The sequence below is a fragment of the Camellia sinensis genome, chromosome 7 (genome assembly GCF_055761805.1).
Source record: "Camellia sinensis isolate YWXY chromosome 7, ASM5576180v1, whole genome shotgun sequence".
In the NCBI taxonomy this organism is placed as follows: domain Eukaryota; kingdom Viridiplantae; phylum Streptophyta; class Magnoliopsida; order Ericales; family Theaceae; genus Camellia; species Camellia sinensis.
Window position 1 is genome coordinate 197,882,484 of NC_138967.1, and position 25,225 is coordinate 197,907,708.

A 25,225-nucleotide genomic window follows, 5' to 3' on the forward strand; every position below is an offset into this window, starting at 1 on the left:
GTTGAGTACTTCATGCCTACCAAAAATCATATTAATCGGATATCAATAACTATATGATCGAATCATATATTGTTTATGTAATTTTTCAAAAGGAAAACTTATTATTTATTTTTTTGGTTATCAATCATATAGTTGTTGATATTCGATTAATATGATTTTTGATAGGCATGAAGTACTCAACAAACTCTACAAAATAAACGGTTTAGATCATAAAAATAAGAGGATAATATACTTAAACGGAGACACCACAATTACTATTATACTTTAAGCAAAGCAGTGACTCCATTTCCCAAAATAAAAAGCCAATCATAGTCAGCTTTCCAAAGCGAGCTCCTATGAGAGAGAGAGGCTATTGACTTGAATATAGGCTGGTAGACGTTGAAGGGATGCGCGCGCTCATTCCATTTTCTCTCTCCTCCTAATGTATATATATAAGATTGACCCATTCTTAGCATTTTAGAAAAATACAATAAATTTTATAAATGTAATATAATTATACTGATTTTATTTTTGATAAAGTTAAAATGATTATAATTAATTAATACAAATAATGTGAAGATATGTGAATAAATTAAATAAAAATATATATTTTAGTAAATAAAAATATATATTTACTAAAAAAAATTATAAAAATTATTATTTTTTATCAGTAAGACTAATAAAATTATTGATAAAAATGAATTAATTGTAATGTGAATTAAAATTTGAAGGAATCCAATTTATGCTGTGTTTGGTTGGGGGATTTGGGGAGGGATTTGGAAAGGAAAAGAGAAAAGGTGTGTGAAACTATGTGAAATGTAGGTATATTTTTTTCACATTTCACCTACCTTTTCCATTTCCCTTTCCAAATCCCTGCTCAATTCCCTCAACAAAACACAGCATTAAAGTATGTTAAATTTAGGGATATTTAGTCAAATATCTCTTTCTAACTTTTAGTAATGGGGGAGATTCACAATATTTTTTTAGTGGTATCAGCACCCTATGAATTATTTTAGACTCTCATTTCTTTATGCTCCCACTTATAAATTTTGAAACCCTCAAAATTTCTTTCCCCCTCCCAAATAATACTAAAATTATCTTGGTAAAAATATTTTACCCATTGAATGTGCACCACCACACCCCAAAAAAGGCCTCTTCCAAAAAATCCTAACAAAACCCACCAAGAAGAAGAAGAGCCAATGTGATTACTATTTCTGCTGCCTCATCCACCATTGTCATAGTTGATATGCTCTCTCTCTCTCTTTCTCTCTTTCTCTCTCTCTAAATATATATATACATATACATATACATATACATATACATATACATAATTTCTTAATTTTCTCGTAATAATTTCTTCTCTCGCAAGAAAAAAAATTATAATAATTGGTTTGGTTGATTTTGTTGGTAGATATTATAAAATTGTGAGTTCAGTAGAGAACTACGCAACAATATTATTAAAGCTATGCGGTGAAGGAATAACTTTTGAACTTGATAATGGATTTAGGTTACTTCCAATAACTTCTGTGCAAGTGTTAAAAATTTTGATCATTCAATGTGTTAATAAATGTCCATGTTCGAGCCTCTATTCCTGAACTTAAAAAAATAAAAATTTCTGCAAGCGTTAACAATTTTGACCGTTTAATGTGTTAAGAAATTTCCATATTCGGAGCTGCGTTCCTGAACATTACTTATTTGTTCAAGAATGCCTTCCTGAACAAATAAGTAATGTTTGGGTCTGTATTCCCGAACTTAAAAAAATGAAAACTTCTGCAAGCGTTAACAATTTTGACTGTTCAATGTGTTAAGAAATTTTAATGTTCGGACCTGCATTCCCGAACATTACTTATTTATTTGGGAATGCCTTTGAGAACAAATAACAATGTTCGGGCCCGTGTCCTCAAATTTTGGTCATATGCTCAGGAGTTCAGTCCCAAAAAAATAATGAACAGATTTTATTATTTTTGCCATTTTTTTCAATAAACTTATCCTTACAAGAGCAATCTCATTTGAATTAAGAATAACATCAAAGTTATGAACCTCCTCTAAACTTTTGTTATTGTACTCATCTCGTCTTATAGAGTTGTGGTTACTAGAAAAACTTCCACTCATTGTCATTGCCAAAGAAGTGTATGTAGTCAAATGGTTGTCATTGTTACTGCCGGAATATTGTCGTCAAAGGGTTTTCAAGATTTTGAGGGTGGGTAGGTTTTGAAGGTGGGATTTGGAGAAGATGGATATGTGATAATGGAGGTGAGTGCTCTCATAAATCGTAATTCATGATGTAGTGGGTGTGTAGGTTTAATTGTGAGATGGAGTGTCCCAAAATTAATGATATCATTTATAGTAATTTTATTTGAGGTTATTATTGTAATAAAAAAAATTAAAAATTAGGGGGGTCCAAAATAATTCATGAGGTGCACTCTATTTTTTTTAGTAGCATTTTATTTGTTTAGTAGCCTAAAGTCCTTTACTTGTTTATGAGTTTGTATCCCACCTATACCCATATATAACACCTACTCTCTCTCTCTCTCTCTCTCTCTCTCTCTCTCTCTCTCTTTCTTCCATCATAGCTTCCTCCCACGCCAACGCCTTCTCCACCACCATGATTGCCACAATCATCACTGCCGTCGCCACTATCTCTATTATTTATCCGAGTTTTGATCTCAGATATTCAAGGCTGGTTTGGCATAGTCTAATAAAGTCAAAAAGCCAAAAAGTTATTAAAAAAGTCAAAAAGTTATCACTATTCACAAAAAAAAATTTAAAAAATAAATTTATATAGAAAAAGTACAAGTCAACTTTTGTAATGAAGTGATGGTGTTGTTTGCAGTGATGGTACAAACAATCAAGCGAATGCACTTATCATGATACACAAGACAATGTTGTTGGGTCCATGGGGCCCAGTACAGGTTCTGTTTTGATAATTAATTTGAACCGTTCAATATGTAGAACGCGCCAAATAGTATATCCTTGTAAAAAATTCACGTTGATCGGATATCGATAACTATATGATCATATCAGTTTTGTATATAAAAAAAAATGAACGGCGAACAAATTAACGATTGACAAAAAATTAATCCGATCAGGTAGCTATCGATATTCGATCAACGTGATTTTTTCCAAGCATATAGTACTAGATGAGTTCTACACATTAAAATGGTTCATATTATCAAAACGGGACCCATAGTGTGCCTCCATAAGCCCAACAGTACTCGTGAAGCCTCATCTTATATACATATATGTTTTGAAGTTATCACCATTTTGAAAGCAATCCATACTGTCCTTCAATTAGCACTGTCAGCGCGCATAGGACAAATGGGTAATAATGTAATTTTGCTATTTTATACAATATTTTAATACACATTTTTTCGTAAAAAGTCAAAAAGTTATCCAAACAACCATATTTTATTCCTTTATTTTTTTATTCAAAAAGTCAAAAAATACACTTATTTAGAACACCCCAAACAACCCCTCAATCTCATAACCATAGTAACCACTAATGCTCCGATCAGTGTGAAAGAGACCCTAATCATCCAACATAACTCCAGAATTCCAAACCCAACCTTCGATCGAAGCTGAACCAGACCAAGAACAGATCGAAGAATACCAACAACAGCTACAACAACTTCAAGGATAGATCATCTTCCTTGTCACCAACCTCACCCGCCGCTGCGACCCCCGCCTCCTTGCTTTTGCTGCCCAACCGATGAAGATTTTCACGTCGCGAGTTCAAACTAGTACGATGGCGACCATTATCGGAGTTTATCAGATCCATAGGAGGCAAGTTGTCTATATACTCCATTTTCTATCAACCAAAGAGTGTTGTGGTTTCTTCTAATAGGGTATTCATTTGTTGTTGGTTATGTTCATATATATATATATATATATATATATCAACTTGGTTGTTTTTTAGATTTGTATATGTCAACTTGTGAAGGTAATTGACAATGAGATTATGCAATGAAGGTGTTTGTTATTATACTTGTGAGAAACGGTCAGTAAAATTTCTCTAATCATATTTGAAGAAAAATTTTATAAACACATAGAAAATTGATCAAAACACAGAGAAAATTACAAGCAAATCAAAAAAATTTGTTAGCAAATCAAAAAAATTTCAAAACACAGAAAAAATTCCAAAACACGAAGAAAATCAGAAAAATTGAGCAAACTAGAGAAATTTCAAAATACAGAAAATTTTGTTTGAAATTTCTCTAGAACAAAATTTTTCTGAATCAAAATTTTTCTGAATCGAAATTTCTCTGAAAAAATATTAAGGGATCCCAACTATTATAAAAATATTACATGTCTTTCATCCTATAAAATCTTAATACATCCTTAAAAAAAAAATTAAATTTATTAAAAAAATTATAAAAATATTTAATATACTTTACCTATATAAATAAATAAATACATATTATATAATTGTTTTTGGCTTTTCGTAGTCTTGGACCTCGGCAACATAACAATTCAGAAACAATCCAATCAACATAAAAAAAAATTGCATTCAGACTTTGTTTTTAGATTATAAATAACCTTTATAATTTTGTGTTCACTCCTACCAAACCCAACAACAACAAAGCTCGTCAAGCATGGTTGAATCATACATATATAAATAATGATATATTATTGTTATTAATTGATTGAAATAATATAATATTTGCTTTGATCAGTCATTAATCAATGATGGAAAGATTATTCTTTATCCCCGCCAGTCGAGCTGGTTCTATTTGTTTAACTTCAAAACACAACTAATATTTGGAGTGGGTTTAATTTAGAAATATCAGGCTTGTTTGGTTTGTTTTTCGAAAAAAATTTTAAAAATTATTTTGAAAAATAGGAACAAATTTGATAAAAATAAATATTAAAAAATATTTTTTAATTTTTAAAATTTATTTCTAGGCTCCCAAAAGATAAAATTATATAAAAATAATAAATTTTTTAAATTTTTTTGTTTCTTTCACCAAATTAATTTTTAATTTTTTTTAAAAAAATTCTAAAAATTAAACCAAACATGACAGTCTTCTTTATTCCCATTCCAATCTCTTAAATTTTTAATTGATCAAAGCTTGAGTAATTTTAAATTTTTATAATATATATATATATATATATTTAAAAATAAGACATTCTTTTTTTTTTCTTTTTTTCTTTTTTATAGAAGGAAACAGCCACATAATATTATTATGAAGCTATTTGGAGATAGTTACATAATTTGTCAATTCATGTGCTAGTTGAACTATATTTCTTCGCACTTTAGGTTTTTTTTTTTTTTTTTTTTTGAGGACGTTCCCACTTTGGTAATACAAACATAATTCAAGCTCTTAGCATAATTTGCAATATCATTTAAAATAGTTGCAATCTTCCAATCGGCTTCCTGCCCTTTCTTTTGGAGCATTCTCACCACGACCCGACAATCTGTTTGCACTGTTATACACATCATTCTCTGTTGCACCGCCCATCTAATCACATCTAGGCATGCATTCGCTTCTACCATCAACGGATTGTGTAATGATGTTTTCACAATAGCTTATTGTTTGATCTGTTGCATGTTGTGATCCAAACAAATCCATGCTATTCCCACATTTCCTTTAGCTGATTTCCATGATCTGTCAATGATGAACGTCCACGACTCTGTGTCGTCACTATGGCTCCTTTTATTCTACAAAATGCACACATTAGATATATTATTCGATGTAGGACTTATATAATCGGAACATGTACCAGATCCCCATATAGAGTTACTGGAAACCATATCAGATAGCTTCCTTGCTTCCATAATTATGCTTTCAATAGTTGAAAAACTGTGATTGAAAACCATTTTGTTCATATGCAACCATAAAGTCTATAGAATTGCTCCTGATTGAACTATAATGTGTTTATTTTTTACTTGCTCTATCCATCCTATAAACCATTGAAAGAAGGATAGTGGCACTCCTATACTGAAATTCAAACCCAATGTTGATCCTCGCTGCACACTTTGCGTCCATTCACATTCAAAGAACACATGTTTTAAGGTTTCATCACTATTATTTCAACACTAACAGACACACTACATCTTTTCAATTCCCATTGGACTGGAAGAATTCAATGAAGGCATTTTCAAATGAACATAGCCCATTTAGAAGGTAAACCTAAGGTCCATAACTTTTTCCATACCCCTTGTGTAGAGGTAGTTCTGTGAAACATCGGAATAGTTTAAATCAAGGCTTGTTTATAACCAGATTTTACTGAATATACTCCATTTTTAACAGGACTCCAGACTAGTTTATCTTCACACGAATGATTTGGAATGTGAACCCCTATAATAGCTCTCATGCATTATGTGCCTGTTTGGTGCAGCTTAAAAGCTGCTTATTTCAGCTTTCAGCTTAATTTAAGCTATTTTGATGTGCTTGGTTTAGCTTAACAATACAGCTTATAGCTTTTTGTAAGTCAGAAATCAGCTTATTCTTTGAGTGGGGTAGGAGATGCTTAATTTATAAGTCAGAAATCAACTTATGTTCATAGTTATAAGCTATAAGCTGTTAAGGCATAAGCTATAAGCACTTTCCCATAGCTTTACCAAACAGGGCCTATGTCAGGAAAACAATCTAATCAGATCCTCTCGCCAGCAATCCTACTCTCTATTAATGAAATATTCTACCCACATACTTGGAAGAAGACTAATAATGTCCCTTCCTTGTAATGGGCTAGGCATAGACGGTATCCATTGATCCTCAAAAAGCATGATTTACTCACCATTCCTCCACTATCCAATGAAAACCTGACTTCAATAGTTCCCTACCCTAAGAAGCATTAGAACCCCTTTTAACACGTTAGGAACGGTTGCTTATTACAATACTTGCTCATTAGAACCCTTGTCAACAAATCATCAGGATTAGTGATCAACCTCCATGCTTGTTTTGCTCATCTGAACAGTTCTTAATTTTTTTCTTTCCTTTTAGCAATAAGGCAGGCCCCACCCGTTATTTTTCTATGATTTTTTTGTGTAAATTTCTAGATACAGATAATTATTTATTTAAAAAAATTATAATAAAGAATCAATCACTGCATAAACTTACTTGTGGGGCCCCACTTTTTCTGTTGGTGTAGAGTTCACATTTTTTTGTAAATCAACGAAACAAAAAACCAATTCACTATTGTTGTTATTATTTTTTCCGTCTGATTCAATTTATCTGTAGTAGTCTTCTTCTTTCTTTTTTTTTCCCCTTTATTTATTTATTTAATAAGGATCCATTTATAACAAACAGCATTCATGTCAACTAAGAGAAATTTTAAAAATGTAGTATACTTGATGTTAAAAGTCAAAATTTAATAATGGCAAACTGTCGGGCCAAAAGTTTTTCTCTCTCATTATGAGACTCAAAATGACACTTCGAAAAAAATATATATATAACCATTTGCATTATTAATAATGTCAAATTATGATATTTTGAAAGTATAGCATGTCAAAACTCAAATTTGACAATGCCGTTTCCCCTACAACAATATTATTTTGGCCGAGGGATTGAATTCTCTATAGTTGGGCTTCTAATCTGAGAGATTATATTGGGCCTCAATGGGTCTATCTTGAGGGTGCCTCTATTTACACACCGTAATTTATCTCAAGGCAAACCACTTCTAAGAACACACCTTTAATAATTTGGTAAATATATATTTTGCTCATTACATACCACAAATTTACATATTTATCCTTACTCACACACCCATCCACAACAATATACACACAAACTTCCATATTTACCCTCACTCACTCACACACCCTCACAAACCTGCCTTCTTCCATCTCCCCACCTTCCATCCTCAGTTTCAACCGGTGAACACTGTCTTGGTGCTCAACACAGAGTTAAGCAGTGGTGAAGACGTCGTGCTCAAGTAAAGCAGTAGATGAGTTCTCATTCCACGGATGCATAGTTCTGAAAAAAGGAAAAAAAAAATTATAACTGTTCAGCAGTACAGAGTCGAACAAATGTAAGTTGTTCGATTGTAGTTTGTTGAACAGATGTAAGTTGTTCGATTGTAGTTTGTCGAACAGATGCAAGTTGTTCGATTGTAGATTGTCGATCAATGACATATTTTTCACCTCTGGTTAACCGAACAACGATTTACCACTCATAAACGAAAACGAAGACAGAAACAACAAAAAATAACCTTTTCATTGCTCCATTGTTCTGAATGAGAATTGTCAGATGCATCCTTCATAGAATCCAATCAAAATCTTCAATAATACTATATTTTTTATTATTTGTTGAAGGGTTTTTTTTTCTTTGGTTTTAGGATTTTTGGATTCTTGACAGAGAATATACGTAAGAAATAAGTTTGAAATTGATGATTTATAATATATTCATTCTTGTCCTTTATGGTAAATACACAAATGGTGTGTATCATAACTTGTCCTCTATAGTCATTTCAATTATGGTTAAAATTGTAATAAAAAATAAATTAATTAATGGTTTGCCTTGAGAGAGAATGTGGTGTGTAAATAGAGGCTCACTTCGATGATTTAAATCATTTAACTTGTAAGATCAATGAAGCAAAGTATTATACAAAAAATTAACATATTCAAAAATTATTAGTGATTTAATCAAATCAAATTTACTATTTTTTATTTTAATTTTTATAACAAATGTAATTCGACCATATGTACCGATCAAATTTATTTTTTGTATGTATGACCTGGTCAGTGAACAATTTAGCTCAGCAAAATGGATCCACAAAACCCACCAATACCTTTTGATAACGTTGGAATATCAAATTCAGAATGCAGCCACAGAGGAAGCGCCACGTGTAACTTGGGCAATCACCAATGGTTGGTTAGTTTTATTAGCATTATCAAGGAATTTGGGTGGCCAGAGACATTACACACAGGGAGCTTTGAAGGCAGGCCAAGAAATTAAGAGAGAGTTTTCATACAAAAGGCACACAAAGATCCGAAGAAGATAGAGCATTGAAAAAAAAAGGAAAAATAAAAAAGGAAGAGAAGAAAGGTAGGGGTAATGGCAGCCTCAGTAGTGATGAGTTCATTGAGCCTAAAACCTTCTCCATTCACTGTTGAGAAGACAGCTGTGAGAGGCCTCCCCTCACTAGCAAGAACTTCCTCTTTGAGGATTCAGGCCAGTGGCAAGAAGATCAAGACTAACAAGCCTTTTGGTAATTCATATCTCTCTCTCTCTCTCTCTCTCTCTCTATATATATATATATATATATATGAATTAATAATGCTACGCTTATTACATTTCTATATCATATTATACTTGTCATCTTATCTGTCAACACAATATTGGGTCTTATCATTAATGCACATCTCCAATGCAGTGCTAACAACTGACTAATACATCAATGATAAGATAAGATGGTAGAAATAAATAGTTATTGTAACATTACTCTATATCAATATTCAATACATGCACCTATATGATGAACATGGTGTTGAAATTAATTTTCAAAGGTTGAGTTTAATAGAGTTTTGAAGTTTGAAGAGTCACATGATTATATTCAAAGTGTCTTGATGTGTGCATGTGTGAAAGTACATATAAACTATTTGAAAGTTCAGATGTATTCAAAGACCATTATATAAAGTGACGTGGTCATTTGAGAATATACAAGAACAAGAAATTTAGAAGTAAAAACCATAGAGCTAAGAGAAATTTGTGTTTCTCAGGAGCTCTGTACGACTTTCGAGTTGTACAACGCCACAAAGTTTTTAATTTTTCTTATTCACACACACGTCACATTGAGTTTTTCTATTGTTGACCTTCGAGATAAACCTTTAATTTATCTTATTTTCACACAACATATTGAGTTTTCTTACTGTTTGTTAGTACCCATCATGCTCTGTTAGCATCCTAAACAGAATAAATTATTATTTTTCAACATGGTATTAGATTCCAACACATGGATATATAATCATGAATATATATATATATATATATATATTGTATTTGTGTGTATATTCTTCTCATTTGTTTTTGTTCTCTATAATAAACCAGCCTGGATTTCAATAGATTACCCATAATTCTATTATGCACCTGTTTTGGTTCAAAGCCGAATATTGTTTTTCAATTTAAAGATTGACATAAGAAGAACAAGAAGAATCAAAACCCAATAATTTTTACCTCGAAAAGTATCCCAAAAGTGAAGGAGTATAATGTAAATTTAAATTTGCGTAACATGAACTACATCTAAAATGATGTACTCCGCACATTTTCTAAGTAATTTTCCGAATAATTTTTCTAGGTACGTATTGTTGTTGTTGAATTTGAAATGTGTTGGATCTATCTCTCAGGAATTAATGGAGGCATGGACTTGACGGATGGACTCGATGCATCTGGCAGGAAGGGCAAGGTTGGTGTCTTTCTCATATTCTCTTAAAATTTTTGTTCTGCTACCCTAATGCACTTCTAATCATATATACTTTTTTACGTATGTAACATTGTTGCTCTTTAAATTTCATTGCTTGCTCTTATTACAGCTGTTTTCTTAATTGTTAATGATATTTTGCTGTGTTAATCTTCCCATAAAAATGTATTCACCTTCCATTGTGGATTCAGGGAAAGGGTGTTTACCAATTTGTAGACAAATACGGTGCTAATGTCGATGGATACAGGTATATATATATACACACCCATGTACAAATAATATTAAAAGTTCAAAATTTTAGCACATCAATCAATATACCTTACATTCTTATAATACGTTTTTCTGTTATATAGCGATGATATTAATACAATGTAGCTAAATATCTAATTAATTATTGCTTCCTGTATTTACAGTCCCATCTATAACACTGATGATTGGTCTCCAAGTGGTGATGTCTATGTTGGAGGTAAGATAAATTTTATAATATTAAAATATCATATGGTGCTTGACACGAGACTGATTAGATGATTTCATGACAATCAAACTCTACTAACACATACATTTTTTACTCATAATTGTAGTAAACAAGACATAAAGAGGCAAGTAAACTAGTTAGTAAAAGTGTTCTAAACTTTTCATGGTTACTCTAACTAAACAAATATTGAGTACAAACATCATCTTACGAGATGTCACTCGACCAAATGGGCAGGGTTGGGATCAATTTTCTCTCCCACTTTTTAAAAGGCTTTCTTGAGGCTCGCTTTGATGCTCGCCTCACCTTGAGGCTAAGGCAAAACGCATCAAGACTCTGATTTTTAGGCATTATTCTCCAAAGGCTTGCGCATCATAGTTTGAAACATGCGCCTTAAGTGCGCTTTTTACGCTTTTTGCGCATAAGCATGTGAGGAGTATGCACATGCAGAAGTTGCCCTGGGCATTTGTTAAAGTCTATTAGATTGTTTAAACATAAAAAATTAAAAAAATCCATTTTTACAACTATATTCTACAGGAAAAATTAAGTAAATGATCAATCAAGAAAAACACAGTTAATGATCAAGTGAGAAACTCAATCACTGAAGTTAAGAATATCGATTTCTCTTTCAATGAAGGAAAACTTCCTTCTATGCAGTAAAATGTTCAACGCATTAAAGCGAAAAGTATTTACACATTATATTTAATTTTGTTTTTATTTTTTTAACTATTTAAAAATATTTAATTTATTCAGTTAATATTAAAATTTAAAATTTGAAATTTGAAATGCTTGCGCCTCAACGTCCTGAGGCTTACGCCCCGCCTCATGAGGGGTAAAACGCCTCAAGGTACGCATTCGCCTTTAAAAACTTTGCACTTAAGTGGTTCTCACAGGGCCCGAGTTCATTTAAAGTTAATCATTAGTCGATGATAGAGCATATAGCACATGACAATGCTAGTGGTAAGGTATCATCTTTGATTACTATTGATATGTTTAGCCCAACTTTTTACAAACTGAAAGTCAATAATCTAAAAGCAAAAGTTAGAGGCACCCTTCAACAGTTTCTAGATTATCAGCTAATTTAAATTATTTCTACCTCATAAGCACTGCACAAAACACTTCGTATGTTTGGATGAACTGATAAGAGTGAGTATTGGAAATGCAGGTACCACAGGATTGTTGATATGGGCAGTAACCCTGGCTGGCATTCTTGCAGGGGGTGCCCTCCTTGTTTACAGTACAAGTGCTTTGGCACAGTAGAAGACTCATGACTCAAGACCTCCCCTTTTGATAATTCAAGTCTTGTATTAATTGAAGTCTTTTCAAAAAGTACTGTGCAAAACAATACCATTATGCATGCATGAACAATATACTTCTTATGCTTTTGAAACTTGATCTGTAATCTCTGTAATATTGTTTTGGTATGGAATTGTTTTCATGCTCGTAATATGTTTGATGTGAATTAATCTTATATCTGCCTTTTTTTCCCATGTAAACTGCAGGACATAGTTTATTAAAACAAACCTACCATACTTACAAAAATAAATAAAATAAAATAAAATAAAAACAAGCACCTAAATCCATCTAGAACTTGGATCAGTCTTTGCAATGATTTTGTTGTCTTTTTACCACAATTTGGCACATCACTGAGAACCCAAATCCAACAACTCAGATTTACTTTTAGAGTACAAACCCCAAAACTACAACGTTTGGGGTGAAAATTAAAACAAAAACAAAAATCTGAAACATATCAGCTATGGGGTCAAGATTCAGGAACCCTCCAATGGCTGTGTGTTCTAAGATCAGCAGCTGTGGTGTTATATCCTATGAATTTCACTTCGCACTGCAACCTATTCTGGGAGAAGTTCAAATCCGTTCCATTTGGATATTGATAGGTCTTGGTTTGACATAGTTACGCGTTATTGGTTCGACATGGTTTACGCGTTATTGGTTCTGGAAGAGTTAATATCTCCATTAGGTAAACCATTTCTTACCCTACTTTGGACTCGTATTTTGTTTGTATACAATCAATGAAGGCCTCCCCAACAGATGTTGCAACGTCTTCAATTGCATGCTCTTACTTCGTCTTTCCCTTAGTAAGTCATCAAATTTGGTGTTTTTTCATCCCCAGTTGCTATGGGGAACAAAGGAATACTTTCCCAAATTTCATCATCCTATCCTCAGCTCCCTCTAGAAGCAATTTTCCACAGCCACCTCCCACCTACTTCCTTCTCTTTTCGCCCTCACTACACTACACCATATCTCTAATCAATGGTTGGCCAGAAGCCTGGCTCCCAAACCATTGTAAAGTACCAGGCTGGGTTTTTTGTAATTGAGCAAATCCAAGAAAGTCCCTTGATATATAGAGTGTTTTTTCACCTCACTTGGCCTTATTTTCATCATCTTTGAAGAGACAAACAGATCTTATGATCCATAACTTCCTGCCCATGTCATTCTTGTAACACTAAGCATAATCCAGCTGCAACTTGTAAAAACTGTTTACTGTAACTCCATAGCTTTTTCTGTTTGGCCACTACAACCATCTATAGAAATGTCTCCAGTCATTTTGGGTCTTGAACCCGTATGGGGTGATGGGCGTCTTCAGATCTGAAATGAGGTGAACACAAGACCAAACCCTAGCTCTTTGGAATCACCATAGAGAGACTTTACCAAGTCGACTATGTAGCTCCTTCGATGTTTAGAATAATATAGTGCCATATTCCTCGTGAGATTGTAAAACAAAACATGTATTTTGTCAAAAATAATTGTATGTGTTACCCACTAATTACAATCCACAAGAACCAGACTAGGACAGATCACATCCATATCCTTTTTTTCACTTTAGGATAACCTACTCAAAGGTTAGTTCAGAAATCACTGCTTTCGCCACCAAAATATAAACTAAACAAAACTGTATAGCTTATCATACAAACAAATGCCTCAGATCACTGGTTATGCCTGAAATTAGTTCCCTTCCAACTTATTGGCACAAAAAATCTGTTAGCTTTATATTTGGTTCTCTGTACCCTTGAAGGCTTAAGTGTTCGCTTTAAGAAACATTGATAAGACCCTGCAAGATGAACATTGGCTTAAAAGTCAAATAAGCATCTATAGCTTTGGGCCTGTCCTCTTGTATACCAATTTCGTTTGCCAATAACTTAGATTCCGTTTGATGCTATTGCACCTAAATAAAGAGCTTGAAGGATTTCCTTCCATGTAGCATCAATGCACCAACCAATAATTAGATACTTTGGACAACCGAGCATTTCATGACCTTTTTTTCTTTTTTTTCCCATGCCATGGTGGTCATCTTGTTGACCTATTGATGACCCTTTTTCATACCAAACAAAACCATTCTAAAATCTTAAAACAGATAGAAAAATTCAAATATTTGTTTCAATTAACAAACAAAAAGTTATTGGTACATAAAAAAAATTGAGCATCACTTGCGTTAACAAGGGGATGTAAATATTCAAGAAAAGAAGTACCTCTAATACATGGCTCATGCTAATGTTGTCTGGCACTTTCTGTGTCTGCTTTTTCTGCAAGGCACATTTAAGTCGGTAAGTTACCACCACCAAAGAAGAAACAAGTTAAGCATGCAACGAATTAAAGTATGAATCATCTATGTGGAGAGAGAGAGAGAGACTTTAGCAATTAACACTGCAAAACATGAAGCATTTGCGATAGCTGCCTGCTAGGTTTACATAATGAAGTTCTAGTTTCTTATTCTTTGAACTAGGCTGCAGTAACTTGGGAACAGGCAATTATTCTTCCCTCCACCCCCAATTCACTTCTTTCTTTATCTTTTAGAAAGCAGTATCAGCAATACATATATTGGTACAATCACGATTAACACCACAATGAAAACTTAGATCCCCAACAATTGTAATTAACTACAGTGGTTAAGTACATACAGCACCAACACACATTATAATAACTAATCATATCAAAGAAAAGACTGGAAAATAAAACATGTAGGCGGTAGAGAGATAAATACCATGTAGCAAGCCCACAGACAGCATTTGATCAACATTATCAAGACGCCGTTGTATAGATTTCAAAAGTGTATTTAACGATGTAACTCTTTTTCTAACTCCAGAAATCTTGACAGCATGCTGCATAATGAATGGCACCGGTGCATCTTCTAACAGTTGGTCAAGCTCTGCCAAAGTTGAAAACGACGGTAGAAATCAGTAAATTAACTGAATTTTGGAAAGAATGAAAACAAGGCTAATAAGGCAAACAAAATAATAAGTCTGTATAAACTTGACTAAATGGAACGTGATATGATATAAGCTAGCCCTTCTCAATTTTACAAATTGAGGTTAACTGGTGCAGTAACATATCATTGCATTGTTCATTGGTAGCAGCACTTATTGGCATAATGGTCCAATGTGAACCAAATCACAAAGTAATAGTTTCTCTCTCTCTTTCTCTCTCACTCTCTCTCTCTCTCTCTATACACACACATACTTGTACATGTATATGTATATATTAAATCATTTTGAGAGGGGGGGGGGGGGAGGGGGCTGATTAACATTGTAGCAAATCAATTCTCATCCAGAAAGCTTATGCTGCAGTTCTTCAAAATCATTTTGGGTTTCTATCCCAGATTAACCCATCAAACAAACCTTATTGAATGATACCATTATTATGCGGTTGACCTAAAAATTCAGTTGTAAATCTTAATTTTGCACATTGGGGGAAAAAATATTCCATCGTAAAAGCTGCAGCAGGAATGACATTGTTGAGTTGTATTCTGGATTGTCAAAATAATTATGATATGCCAATAAAAATATATATATATAAAAACCAAACAAATTGGTTGGTTAGCACAAATGGTATCTCTCTCTGGTTTCCCCTTCTTTCTTTCCCTTTCTTTCATAGTTCGTTTTTGGGGAGGGAGGTTGAAATGGAATTGAGTTCTAATTTGAGTAGATTAGGCTGACAAGCATTCTAATATTAGGGCATCTCCAGCAGCCGCTTACCCACTATGCATATCAAATTCAAATTTGAGTATAACAATAAAAAATATAAAAAAAAAACTCTCAATACCCTCTCCAATCTTTTACTTAATCTTGTATCAAAATGAGTTTTACTCAAAATTTTGAAAGCTATTTTGTGGTGTGAAGCTTTTACTCAAAATTTAAACTTCAATGTGAATTTGTCCATTGGAGTGCTTCTTCATATCAAATAAAACTTTTACTCAATTGAATAAAAATTTGAGTAAAGGAACATCTGCAGCATTTTCAGTCCTCTCCTACCTAATCCAACCATTCTTTTCTCATCTCTCCTAGTTTCCCAATCAGATTCTGTTCATACCCAAATGAATTAAAACTGCAATATACACAAGCTTCTATGTAGCTCCACATTAAGCTCAATAAGGCAAACAAAGTTGAAAAATAAACTATTTGACAGTATTAACAAAAAAAAAAAAGAAAAGAAAAAGAAAGGAAGATGAAAGAACCTCGGGTAAGACGATCGATGGCGAAAGAGAGCTGGTCCTGGCTACGAACGGTGTCCTCAGCTCTGGAATCGAAATCCGTAATTACAGAAGAGAGCACAGAAGAGAGGCCCTTGGCCACCGAAGAAGAAGATGAAGAATAATTGTGACCATTGATGGCAGCGTCGGTTGTGTTGGGCTGAGGCACGTTATCTTCCGCCGCAAAGTTTGAATCGTCGGCGCCGGAGAGATCGAAAACACAGGCCTCCACGCCGGAATCGTCGTGGTGGTTGTCTGGGGTTCCGGCAGACATCAGTGATCGAGAATTTGGAGTGAAAGTATAATCTTTTGCTTGAAATTATTCCATTGGAGAAATTTTAGAGATGTGAGACTCAAATTTGGAGGATGATTTTTGTTGGTAGAAGATGATGAAGTGGACGAGATGCAAGCAACTCAAAGTGGTACAAGTATTTTGGGAAAATTACAAATGTGTGGAAAGTTCTTAGTTATTTACAAACAAACAAAAATTACAACACATGTAATTTACAAATACATGCAATTTTTAAATTTTGAAAAAGTAAAATACCGGACTTGTTTGGTTTGACTTTAGAAGATAAATTTTTTTAAAAAAAAATTACAAAGAGAGTTTAAAATTTTTTGTAATTTGTTTAGTTGTATATTTTGAAAATAATTTTAGAGTTTGGGAATTTGTGATGATTTAATATTTTGTTATAATTGAGTAGATATAAGTGAGAGAAAAAGTTATTGAAAATGAGAGAGAAGAGAGAAAAAATGATTGATTGATGTACAGGAAAGAGAAAGTGATTTTGAATTTTTTTAAAAAAAAATTACAAACCAAACAAAATTTCCAAAAATTTTCTCCAAAATCTTTTTTCCAAAGCCAAACCAAACAAGGCCACCGTGTCTCTCCTAGCTCTTTTTAGAGAAATGTTTGAGGGCCCAAAATCAGTTGGCTCGAATTGGCTCGAAACCCAAAACGACGCCGTTTTGGGTTTCATTTTTTTTTTCTTCTTCTTTTTCTTGCATTCGAATGTAGAGAGAGAGAGAGAGAGAAGGAGATCTGTGTAGGAAGATTAATGAAGAAAAGAAGAGGGAGGAGGAGGAGGAAGATATGGAAGATCTGTGTGTGTATACACAGATCTGTGTATACACACACAGCAGACGGTGGGTCTCTCCCTTCTACTCTCTCTATTTTTTTTTTTCTTTCTTTTCTAGTGGATTTGGATTGATGATTTGTTGATGAACAGATTTGTGGATCTGGATTTGTGGATCTAGATTCGACAATTTTAATTTTTTTTTTTTTTTTTGTGATTGCTGTTGTTGATGAATGTATGATGTTGTAGTTGAAATTTTTTATTTTTAGATTCAAAAAAAAAATGTGTTGTTGATGTCTTGACTTTCCCCTCTCTGTGTGAAATCAATGAATTGATTATCTGGATTTGGGTTTGATTTTGGATTTTGGTTTGATCTCTCTCTCTCTATGGTGTTGTTGGGTTTGTTTTTGTTTTGGGTTTCAAATTTCGATTTTGCTGCAGGGTTTCTTCCTCTTCTCTTTTCTTCTTCTTCTTCTGGTTCTACTCTTCTTCTTCTTCTCTTTTCTTCTTCTTCTTCTTCTAGTTCTGCTTTTTTTCTTCTTCTCTTCTTCTTCTTCTTCTTCTTCTTGAAGCGAGAAAGAAAAAAAAAATTGAAACCCAAAACGACGTCGTTTTGGGCTTTGAGCCAATTCGAGCATGAATAATTCGGGCTCTGTACCGGGACTGCTCTTTTTATAAATTCTCAATATTATATCTTCTTGAACCTTCACGCTCTTTAGTAAGAGATTTTGAGTCTTATGCTATAAACGTCCCCGAACGTCCCAGGAGGAAATCCCCCGTTCTGTTCGTTTGGGCTCACTACAGTTCAGGGCTCAATGTCACGGTCCTGTATCTAATCTCGTAGAGTGCAATGCAAGACCGATGATGTGACGCCCTAAATTTTTTTGAAACGTCATAAGATTTAAATAACGATAACTTGCTAGATAAAGTTTTAACTACTAATTATGAACTTTTAAGTTCTTACATAGTCAAAGTCCAACGACAAAATAAAACAACAAGTTCACACACAACGTCACAACATAGTTAAATCCTAATACAAGGGATAACATGATTTTATTTTGATAAAATCTTGACTCTAAGTCAGCCAAGGTTCGATATTGGTAACAGCTCCAATTTCAGCCTCAGTCCCTTCCTCGACATAATCTGGCATGAAACGTCAGGGCAACAAAATATATGCCATGAGTTTTGCAACACAGTAAGAAAACGTAACCAACCTACCATTCTTTTTAAGAGAAAAATAATAATATTCTAAACATGAGATAACAATATAATTATACAGAATTTACAACCATTAGAATAATTTCAGTAATTTTTATAAATTAGGTGACACTCGAAATCTCACCAAAGAGATTTAACTTACCAACCACTAAGCATGGCAACGGTTAATTTGAAACCCTCCCTTGGTCAAATATTTAAGTGTTACCAACCGTAACTACCAGGGATGCCCACGTCCGGAGTTATATACCCAAGTAGTGGCATCCGTGGTCTGCCTCAAGGAAACGGTCTGCCAGGGAAGTAACCTCCCTGTGTGCCACCTGCACATCCACCCTTATTCCAAAATCGAATACCGAAAAGGGTTCAAATAAGTCCCGTGCCATCTTAGAGTTTCGCAACACAATTTACGTGAGAATTCTCAAAATCAGGGCTCACCCTGAACAACCGGTGTTAACCGTCAACCCTTAATTCCGTACAGTCTTTAAACCAAGACTCACACTGAACAACTGGTATTAACCGTCAATTGTTAGCTTTGTATATGCCGTTAATCATTTCAGTTAATTTTGATATTAATCACAAATAATTCCAAATTTTTAATCACAAGTAATGTTATACCAACTCATTAAAATTCTCAATCATAAAATATTGCATGTGTCACACAATACTAAATAAAAGTACAGAATTTAAATAAACAATTTATTTAAACCATGGTATGAAATAATAACTTAGATACAAGAATTAAACCATAAATACACACATGCACAAATTTTTGATTTACAAAATTAGACTAGCATAATATTAAGGTGGTGATTTTATCCTGTCTAGAAAAATTTTCAGAATATATATCTTGCAAATAAAATTATAAATACATTACTTATACAACTCTAAAATTCATATCAATCCACAGGATACTCAATAAATATGTTATGGTTATTTTTCAAAAAGTATTTTCCAAAAATAACTTATAAATAATTCTAAACAAATTCCAAGGGTGTTTATGACACATATTTGTCACATTTCCTTACATTAATTCCATGCTTAAATTTATAGATCAAACCCATAATCTAAAAATTTATCATGAAACTAGACTTCTCAAATTTCATATTTTAGTTAGAAATTACCAGATTTGGCTTAGTATAGAATTTTAAATAAATTTTCAAATACATGGTAAAATCTGTCTCATAGTTTCGGATTTAGTTAGAAATTTGTATAAATTCGTAGAAAGCTCAAATATTGTTACCAAAATTTCTGGACGAACTAGACATCATTATCAACAACTTTGTAGAAGAAATCATCTCGAAATTTTGAGTATAAAATTGTCTAAAAATTCGAGTGACATTCTTACAGATTCAAAATAGATTATTTTCATCACAATTTCAGATTTAGTTAAAATTTTGTATAAATTCGTAGAAAGCTCAAAAATTGTTACCAAAATTTTTTGGATAAACTAGACATCATTATCAACAACTTTGTAGAAGAAATCATCTCAAAATTTTGAATATAAAATTATCTAAAAATTCGGGTAACATGCTGGCAGATTCAAAACAGATTATCCTCAACACAGTTTAGACAATGTATCATATGTATACAATCTGAAATTTTCAATTATGTAAAAAAAATGAGAGGATTGAGAGGGTCTTCTTACCTAGTAGTAGGATTGAAATGGGTGATGAAATGATAGAAGAATTTGCTTCCTAAACCTTCTTCTCTTCTTCTCCTTCTGCTGAATTCTTCTTCCCTATTTCTTCCTCACCCGTCAAAAGGAATACATGCATGCAAACACTGAAACCTACCCTTCTATGCATGACTATTATGTGCATTATATAGACCTCCGAGGCTAGCTCTCTCTCTCTCTCTCTCTCTCTCTCTCTCCCTTTCTCTCTCTCTCTCTCTGCCATTACCTTTCTCCAAGTTCTAAGAATAAGCTTTCCCTAAATTTTATGGTTTCCAATTTTCTAAGAGATGGTGGGTTTGGTAGGAACTGTGGGTTGTTTGCCCACGGTTTGTCTGTTTGTATATATATATATATTTTATTTTATTATTTATTTATTTATTTATTTATTTATTTATTTATTTTAACAATAATTATTGAACATCCACAACATTTTTATTCTTAATAGGGTCTTTGTTAGCGATAGAATTGGGTTAATTTAAAAAAACTAATAATTTAATTTATTTATTTATTTTCTTTCAAGAATAATTTAAATATGGATTTTCACAATCTACCCTCCTAAAAAGAATTTCGTCCTCGAAATTAATTCGTACCTTTAGACTCGAAAAGTTGAGGGTAATTGACACGTATCATATCTTCTCGCTCCCACGTTGACTCTTCCGTCCCACGATGTCTCTAGAGAACTTGAACCAATGGTATAGTTTTGCCTCGTAATTTCTTCTCGCGACGATCTAAAATCTTGACAGGCTTTTCTTCAAATGTCACGTCTTCATCAAGATTAATTTCCTCCAAATTGATGATGTGAGAAGGGTGTGGCTCGTATTTCCGTAGCATAGAGACGTGGAAAACATTATGTACTCCAACCAGTTGAGGCGGTAGAGCCAAACGGTACGCCACTTCTCCTATTTTGTCCAAAATTTCGAAAGGCCCTATGAAGCGAGGTGACAACTTTTCCTTCTTTCCGAAACGAACAACTCCTCGGCGAGGCTGTATTTTCAGAAACACATGATCTCCAACTTTAAATGCTAAAGGTCTTCTCCTTTAATCTGCATAGCTTTTCTGCCTACTCTGAGCGATCTCAAGCCTTTGCCTAATTAGTTTCACCTTCTCGGTAGTTTCTTGAACTAACTCTGGCCCTAAAATAGGTGCTTCTCTGACTTCTGTCCAACATATTGGTGATCGGCAAGGCCGTCCGTACAAAGCTTCATACGGTGCCATACCAATACTTGCTTGAAAACTGTTATTGTAAGAGAATTCGACTAGTGGTAAATATTTCTCCCAACTACCTTTAAAGTCCATCACACAAGCTTGAAGCATGTCTTCTAAAGTCTGAATTGTTCTTTCTGATTGACCGTCAGTTTGAGGGTGAAAAGCTGTACTAAAACACAACTCTGTACCCAAGGCCTTTTGCAGACTTTGCCAGAACTGTGACGTAAAACGAGAATCACGATCTGACACTATCGAGACTGGTACTCCATACAATCTAATGATTTCTCGAATAAATAATCGGCTTAAAGATTCGAGTGTGCCCGCTGGTCCTATTGGTAGGAAATGTGCCGTCTTAGTTAATCGATCAACCACCACCAAAATGGCATCATGGCCTTGCGGCGACCGGGGTAATCCCGTTACAAAATCCATTGTTATGTGTTCCCATTTTCACTTAGGTATTGGTAAAGGTTGGAGTTTCCCTGCCGGTCTTTGATGTTCTGTCTTCACTTGCTGACACGTCAAACACTTAGATACGAATTGAGCAACATCCTTCTTCATTCCACTCCACCAATACTATCGCTTAAGATCCTGGTACATCTTATTTCCTCCCGGATGAACCGCAAAAATCGAATGGTGAAATTCTTTAAGTACTTCCTCTCTTAATTGTTCGATGTTTGGCACAAAAATTCTACCTAAATACCTTAAACTACCATCTTGATGGAGTGTCCAATCCGGTGAAGATTCCTTGGTCACTAATCGGGCCTTGATGAAGTCGGTCTCCTGATCAAATCTTTGGGCTTCCAACACTTTGGTAAGAAGTTGGGGTGTTGTAACTATTGTAAACAACTTACCCTTCCCATTCTGAGTCTCTGGTTGTAACTTAAACCCATTCACAGTGCTTACCATTTCCCATTCTTTAATTGATATGTTGGCTACAATCTCCCCTGTCTTTCGACTTAGTGCATCTGCTACAACATTAGCCTTTCCGGGATGATAAGACAAGGTAAATTGGTAATCTTCAAGGTACTTCATCCAGCGTCTCTGCCTCATGTTCAAATCTCTTTGTGTGAACAAGTACTTCAAGCTTTTGTGATCGGTAAATATCTCAAATTTTTTGCCATAAAGGTAATGCCGCCAAGTCTTAAGTGCATAGACCACAGCTGCCAACTCCAGATCGTGAGTAGGATAATTTTTCTCATGATTCTTCAATTGTCTTGATCCGTAAGCCACTACCTTCCCGTTTTGCATTAACACACTACCTAACCCTTCTTTAGAGGCATCACAGTAAACAGTGTACCCAACGTCGCGTTCGGGTATGATTAATATTGGAGCGCTTGTCAGTCTCTTCTTGAGTTCTTGAAATGACTGCTCACACGCTTCGTTCCATTCAAACTTTACTCCTTTTTGCGTTAGGCGTGTCATTGGCTTGGCTAATTTGGAGAAATCCTGAATGAATCTCCTATAATAACCTGCTAATCCCAAGAAACTACGAATCTCAAACGTATTTTTAGGTTGTTTCCACCCCATTACTGTTTCTACTTTAGCAGGATCCACTGATATCCCTGATTCAGACACAACATGACCTAAGAACTTTACTTCCTTCAACCAAAATTCACATTTGCTAACTTTAGCATACAATTGGTTTTCTCTTAGAATTTGTAAAACGGTTCTCAGATGTTGCTCGTGGCCTTCCTCCGATCGTGAGTATATCAAAATATCATCAATGAATACTACCACAAATTGGTCTAAATAGGGGGTAAAAATTTTGTTCATTAAACTCATGAATACCCCAGGAGCATTTGTCAAACCAAATAGCATTACCACAAACTCATAGTGGCCATAACGGGTTCGAAACGCAGTTTTGGGTATATCTTCTCCTCTGACACGAAGTTGGTGATATCCCGACCTAAGGTCAATTTTGGAAAAACATTTTGAACCTCTTAATTGATCGAACAAGTCATCAATTCTGGGTAAAGGATATCGATTTTTAATGGTGGCTCGATTTAGTTGTCGATAATCGATGCACAATCTTAAGGTTTTATCCTTCTTCTTCGCGAATAATGCTGGAGCTCCCCAAGGAGACGTACTTGGTCTGATGAACTTTTTATTCAATAGTTCTTGCAACTGCTCCTTCAATTCTCGAAGTTCAGCTGGCGCCATACGATGTGGTGCTATTGAAATCGGCGAAGTCCCAGGTTGAAGCTCAATCGTGAAATCTACGTCTCGTTTTGGGGGTAATCCCGACAATTCATCAGGGAAAACGTCAACGTACTCGCACACCACATGGGGTAATCCTGGATCCTCTCGATTTTCGTCTTCCAAAATTAGGCTCGCTAACCATCCGGTTAGTTGATCATGCCATAGCGACTTGCGACACGTTGGAGTTAGAGAATCTTGTCTATCCCCTTTAAATTGAACTTTTGTGCCGTTAAGGGAGGATGTTGTCACTGTCTTACAGTAACAATCAATAATGGCTCGATGAACTGACAACCAGTCCATTCCTAGGATGACGTCAAAATCAGACATATCCATAACTCTTAGATCACAGATCAAATGTGAACCGGAGATTTCTAGCTCACAAGATTTACATACTAGATTTACTCGGGTTTGACCTCCTAAGGGTGAAGCGACACTCATAGCTATCTCTAACGCTTCTAGTTCTAAACCCAAACTTGTCACATATGCAGTGGATATAAAAGAATGCGAAGCTCCAGAATCAAACAATACTTTAACCCAAGAATTCATAAGGATTAACATACCTTGAATTACTGATGGGTTATCAACATCTTCTTCTTCTTGGAAAGCATACATTCTCCCTACTGCCTGTTGGTTAGTCTCTCCTGGTTTCTTTCCATTTCCAGCTCCTTGTGGTTGTGTTCTTGGTCGGCCTGCATTCTTAGAGGCTTGTGGCTGCCCCTTGTTGGTCTGAGTAGTTTGAGTAGGCTTAGAACCTTGCCCAGGTTGGCATCTGTTGTATTGTTGTGCCCCTCGCTGATCCATAAAATACTCCCACCTTGAGGACACTCACTTCGACGATGCCCCTATTGACCACATATGAAATATCTTCCTTTTCACTCATTTACAAAGTTTCCTCCTTGTTGGTTTCCTCGATTCTGCCTTTGTTGCTGTTGCATTCCTCCGGCACAGGGTGCTGGCACAGGATGGTTTCTGGTGTTGCGGACTGGGCCTCCTCCGCGTGGTTGGTTGTTGTTCTTTGATCGCTGATTTCGAATGCGTTCGGAATCTGCTAACTCTCGTTCCACAATTAAAGCTCGATCCACCATCTGGGCATAGGTGGAGAGTTGTACTGTGATCAATCTTCCTCTAATGTCTGTGTCCAAGCCCCATTCAAATCGCCTAACCTTATCCTCTTCATTTGCTACTATGGCTGAAGCGTACCGTGAAAGAGCTTCAAAACGGTTCGCATATTGAGCGACTGACATTTTTTCTTGTTTCAGTTGGAGGAACTCTTGAATCATTTCTTGTTTTAGCGAGTTAGAAAAATACTTTTCCATGAACAGGTCTTCGAACTGTCTCCAAGTTAATGTCTCTACTTGTCGAGTACTTTTGATCATTTCCCACCAATGATCTGCTTCCCCTTCCATTTGAAATGCCGCCATGGTCACTCTATCTTGTTCATTTCGGATGTCAGAAGTATCTAGCAACTTCTTAATTTGTCTTAACCAAGCTTCAGCTTCATGGGGGTTTGATCCACCAAGGAATTTGTGGGGACGTAGCTTTTCAAATTTTGCTATCAT

General features: G+C 34.6%; 4 protein-coding genes across 6 annotated transcripts; 1 reads left to right on the plus strand and 3 right to left on the minus strand.

Annotated features, from left to right (window-relative positions):
- Positions 1 to 7,612: 7,612 nt before the first annotated feature.
- LOC114309588 (SNARE-associated protein-like protein) lies at positions 7,613 to 16,774 on the minus strand. Of its 3 annotated transcripts, none has more exons than XM_028255365.2 (4): positions 16,281 to 16,774; positions 14,811 to 14,975; positions 14,299 to 14,352; positions 7,613 to 7,895 (listed from the first exon to the last, which is right to left on the minus strand). In XM_028255365.2, the coding sequence occupies exons 1-3, from the start codon at positions 16,567 to 16,569 to the stop codon at positions 14,318 to 14,320; spliced, it is 489 nt and encodes a 162-aa protein (XP_028111166.2). In that variant the 5' UTR covers positions 16,570 to 16,774; the 3' UTR covers positions 7,613 to 7,895; positions 14,299 to 14,317. The 3 variants fall into 3 exon arrangements, with proteins under 3 accessions (XP_028111166.2, XP_028111167.2, XP_028111165.2); XM_028255366.2 differs by lacking the exon at positions 7,613 to 7,895 and adding an exon at positions 12,239 to 13,880; XM_028255364.2 differs by lacking the exon at positions 7,613 to 7,895 and having other exon boundaries at positions 14,187 to 14,352.
- On the plus strand, positions 8,724 to 12,257 carry LOC114309590 (photosystem II 10 kDa polypeptide, chloroplastic). Its single transcript, XM_028255367.2, has 5 exons — positions 8,724 to 9,129; positions 10,265 to 10,323; positions 10,530 to 10,585; positions 10,752 to 10,804; positions 11,976 to 12,257. The coding sequence occupies exons 1-5, from the start codon at positions 8,976 to 8,978 to the stop codon at positions 12,068 to 12,070; spliced, it is 417 nt and encodes a 138-aa protein (XP_028111168.2). The 5' UTR covers positions 8,724 to 8,975; the 3' UTR covers positions 12,071 to 12,257.
- Positions 16,775 to 22,040: 5,266 nt separating the features above from the next.
- Positions 22,041 to 24,467, minus strand: LOC145796439 (uncharacterized). Its single transcript, XM_082881550.1, has 4 exons — positions 23,555 to 24,467; positions 22,998 to 23,212; positions 22,623 to 22,913; positions 22,041 to 22,508 (listed from the first exon to the last, which is right to left on the minus strand). Exons 1-4 carry the CDS (start codon positions 24,465 to 24,467, stop codon positions 22,041 to 22,043), a joined length of 1,887 nt encoding a protein of 628 aa, XP_082737676.1.
- Positions 24,468 to 24,538: 71 nt separating this feature from the next.
- On the minus strand, positions 24,539 to 25,225 carry LOC145796440 (uncharacterized). The gene has a single exon (XM_082881551.1). It carries the CDS (start codon positions 25,223 to 25,225, stop codon positions 24,539 to 24,541), a length of 687 nt encoding a protein of 228 aa, XP_082737677.1.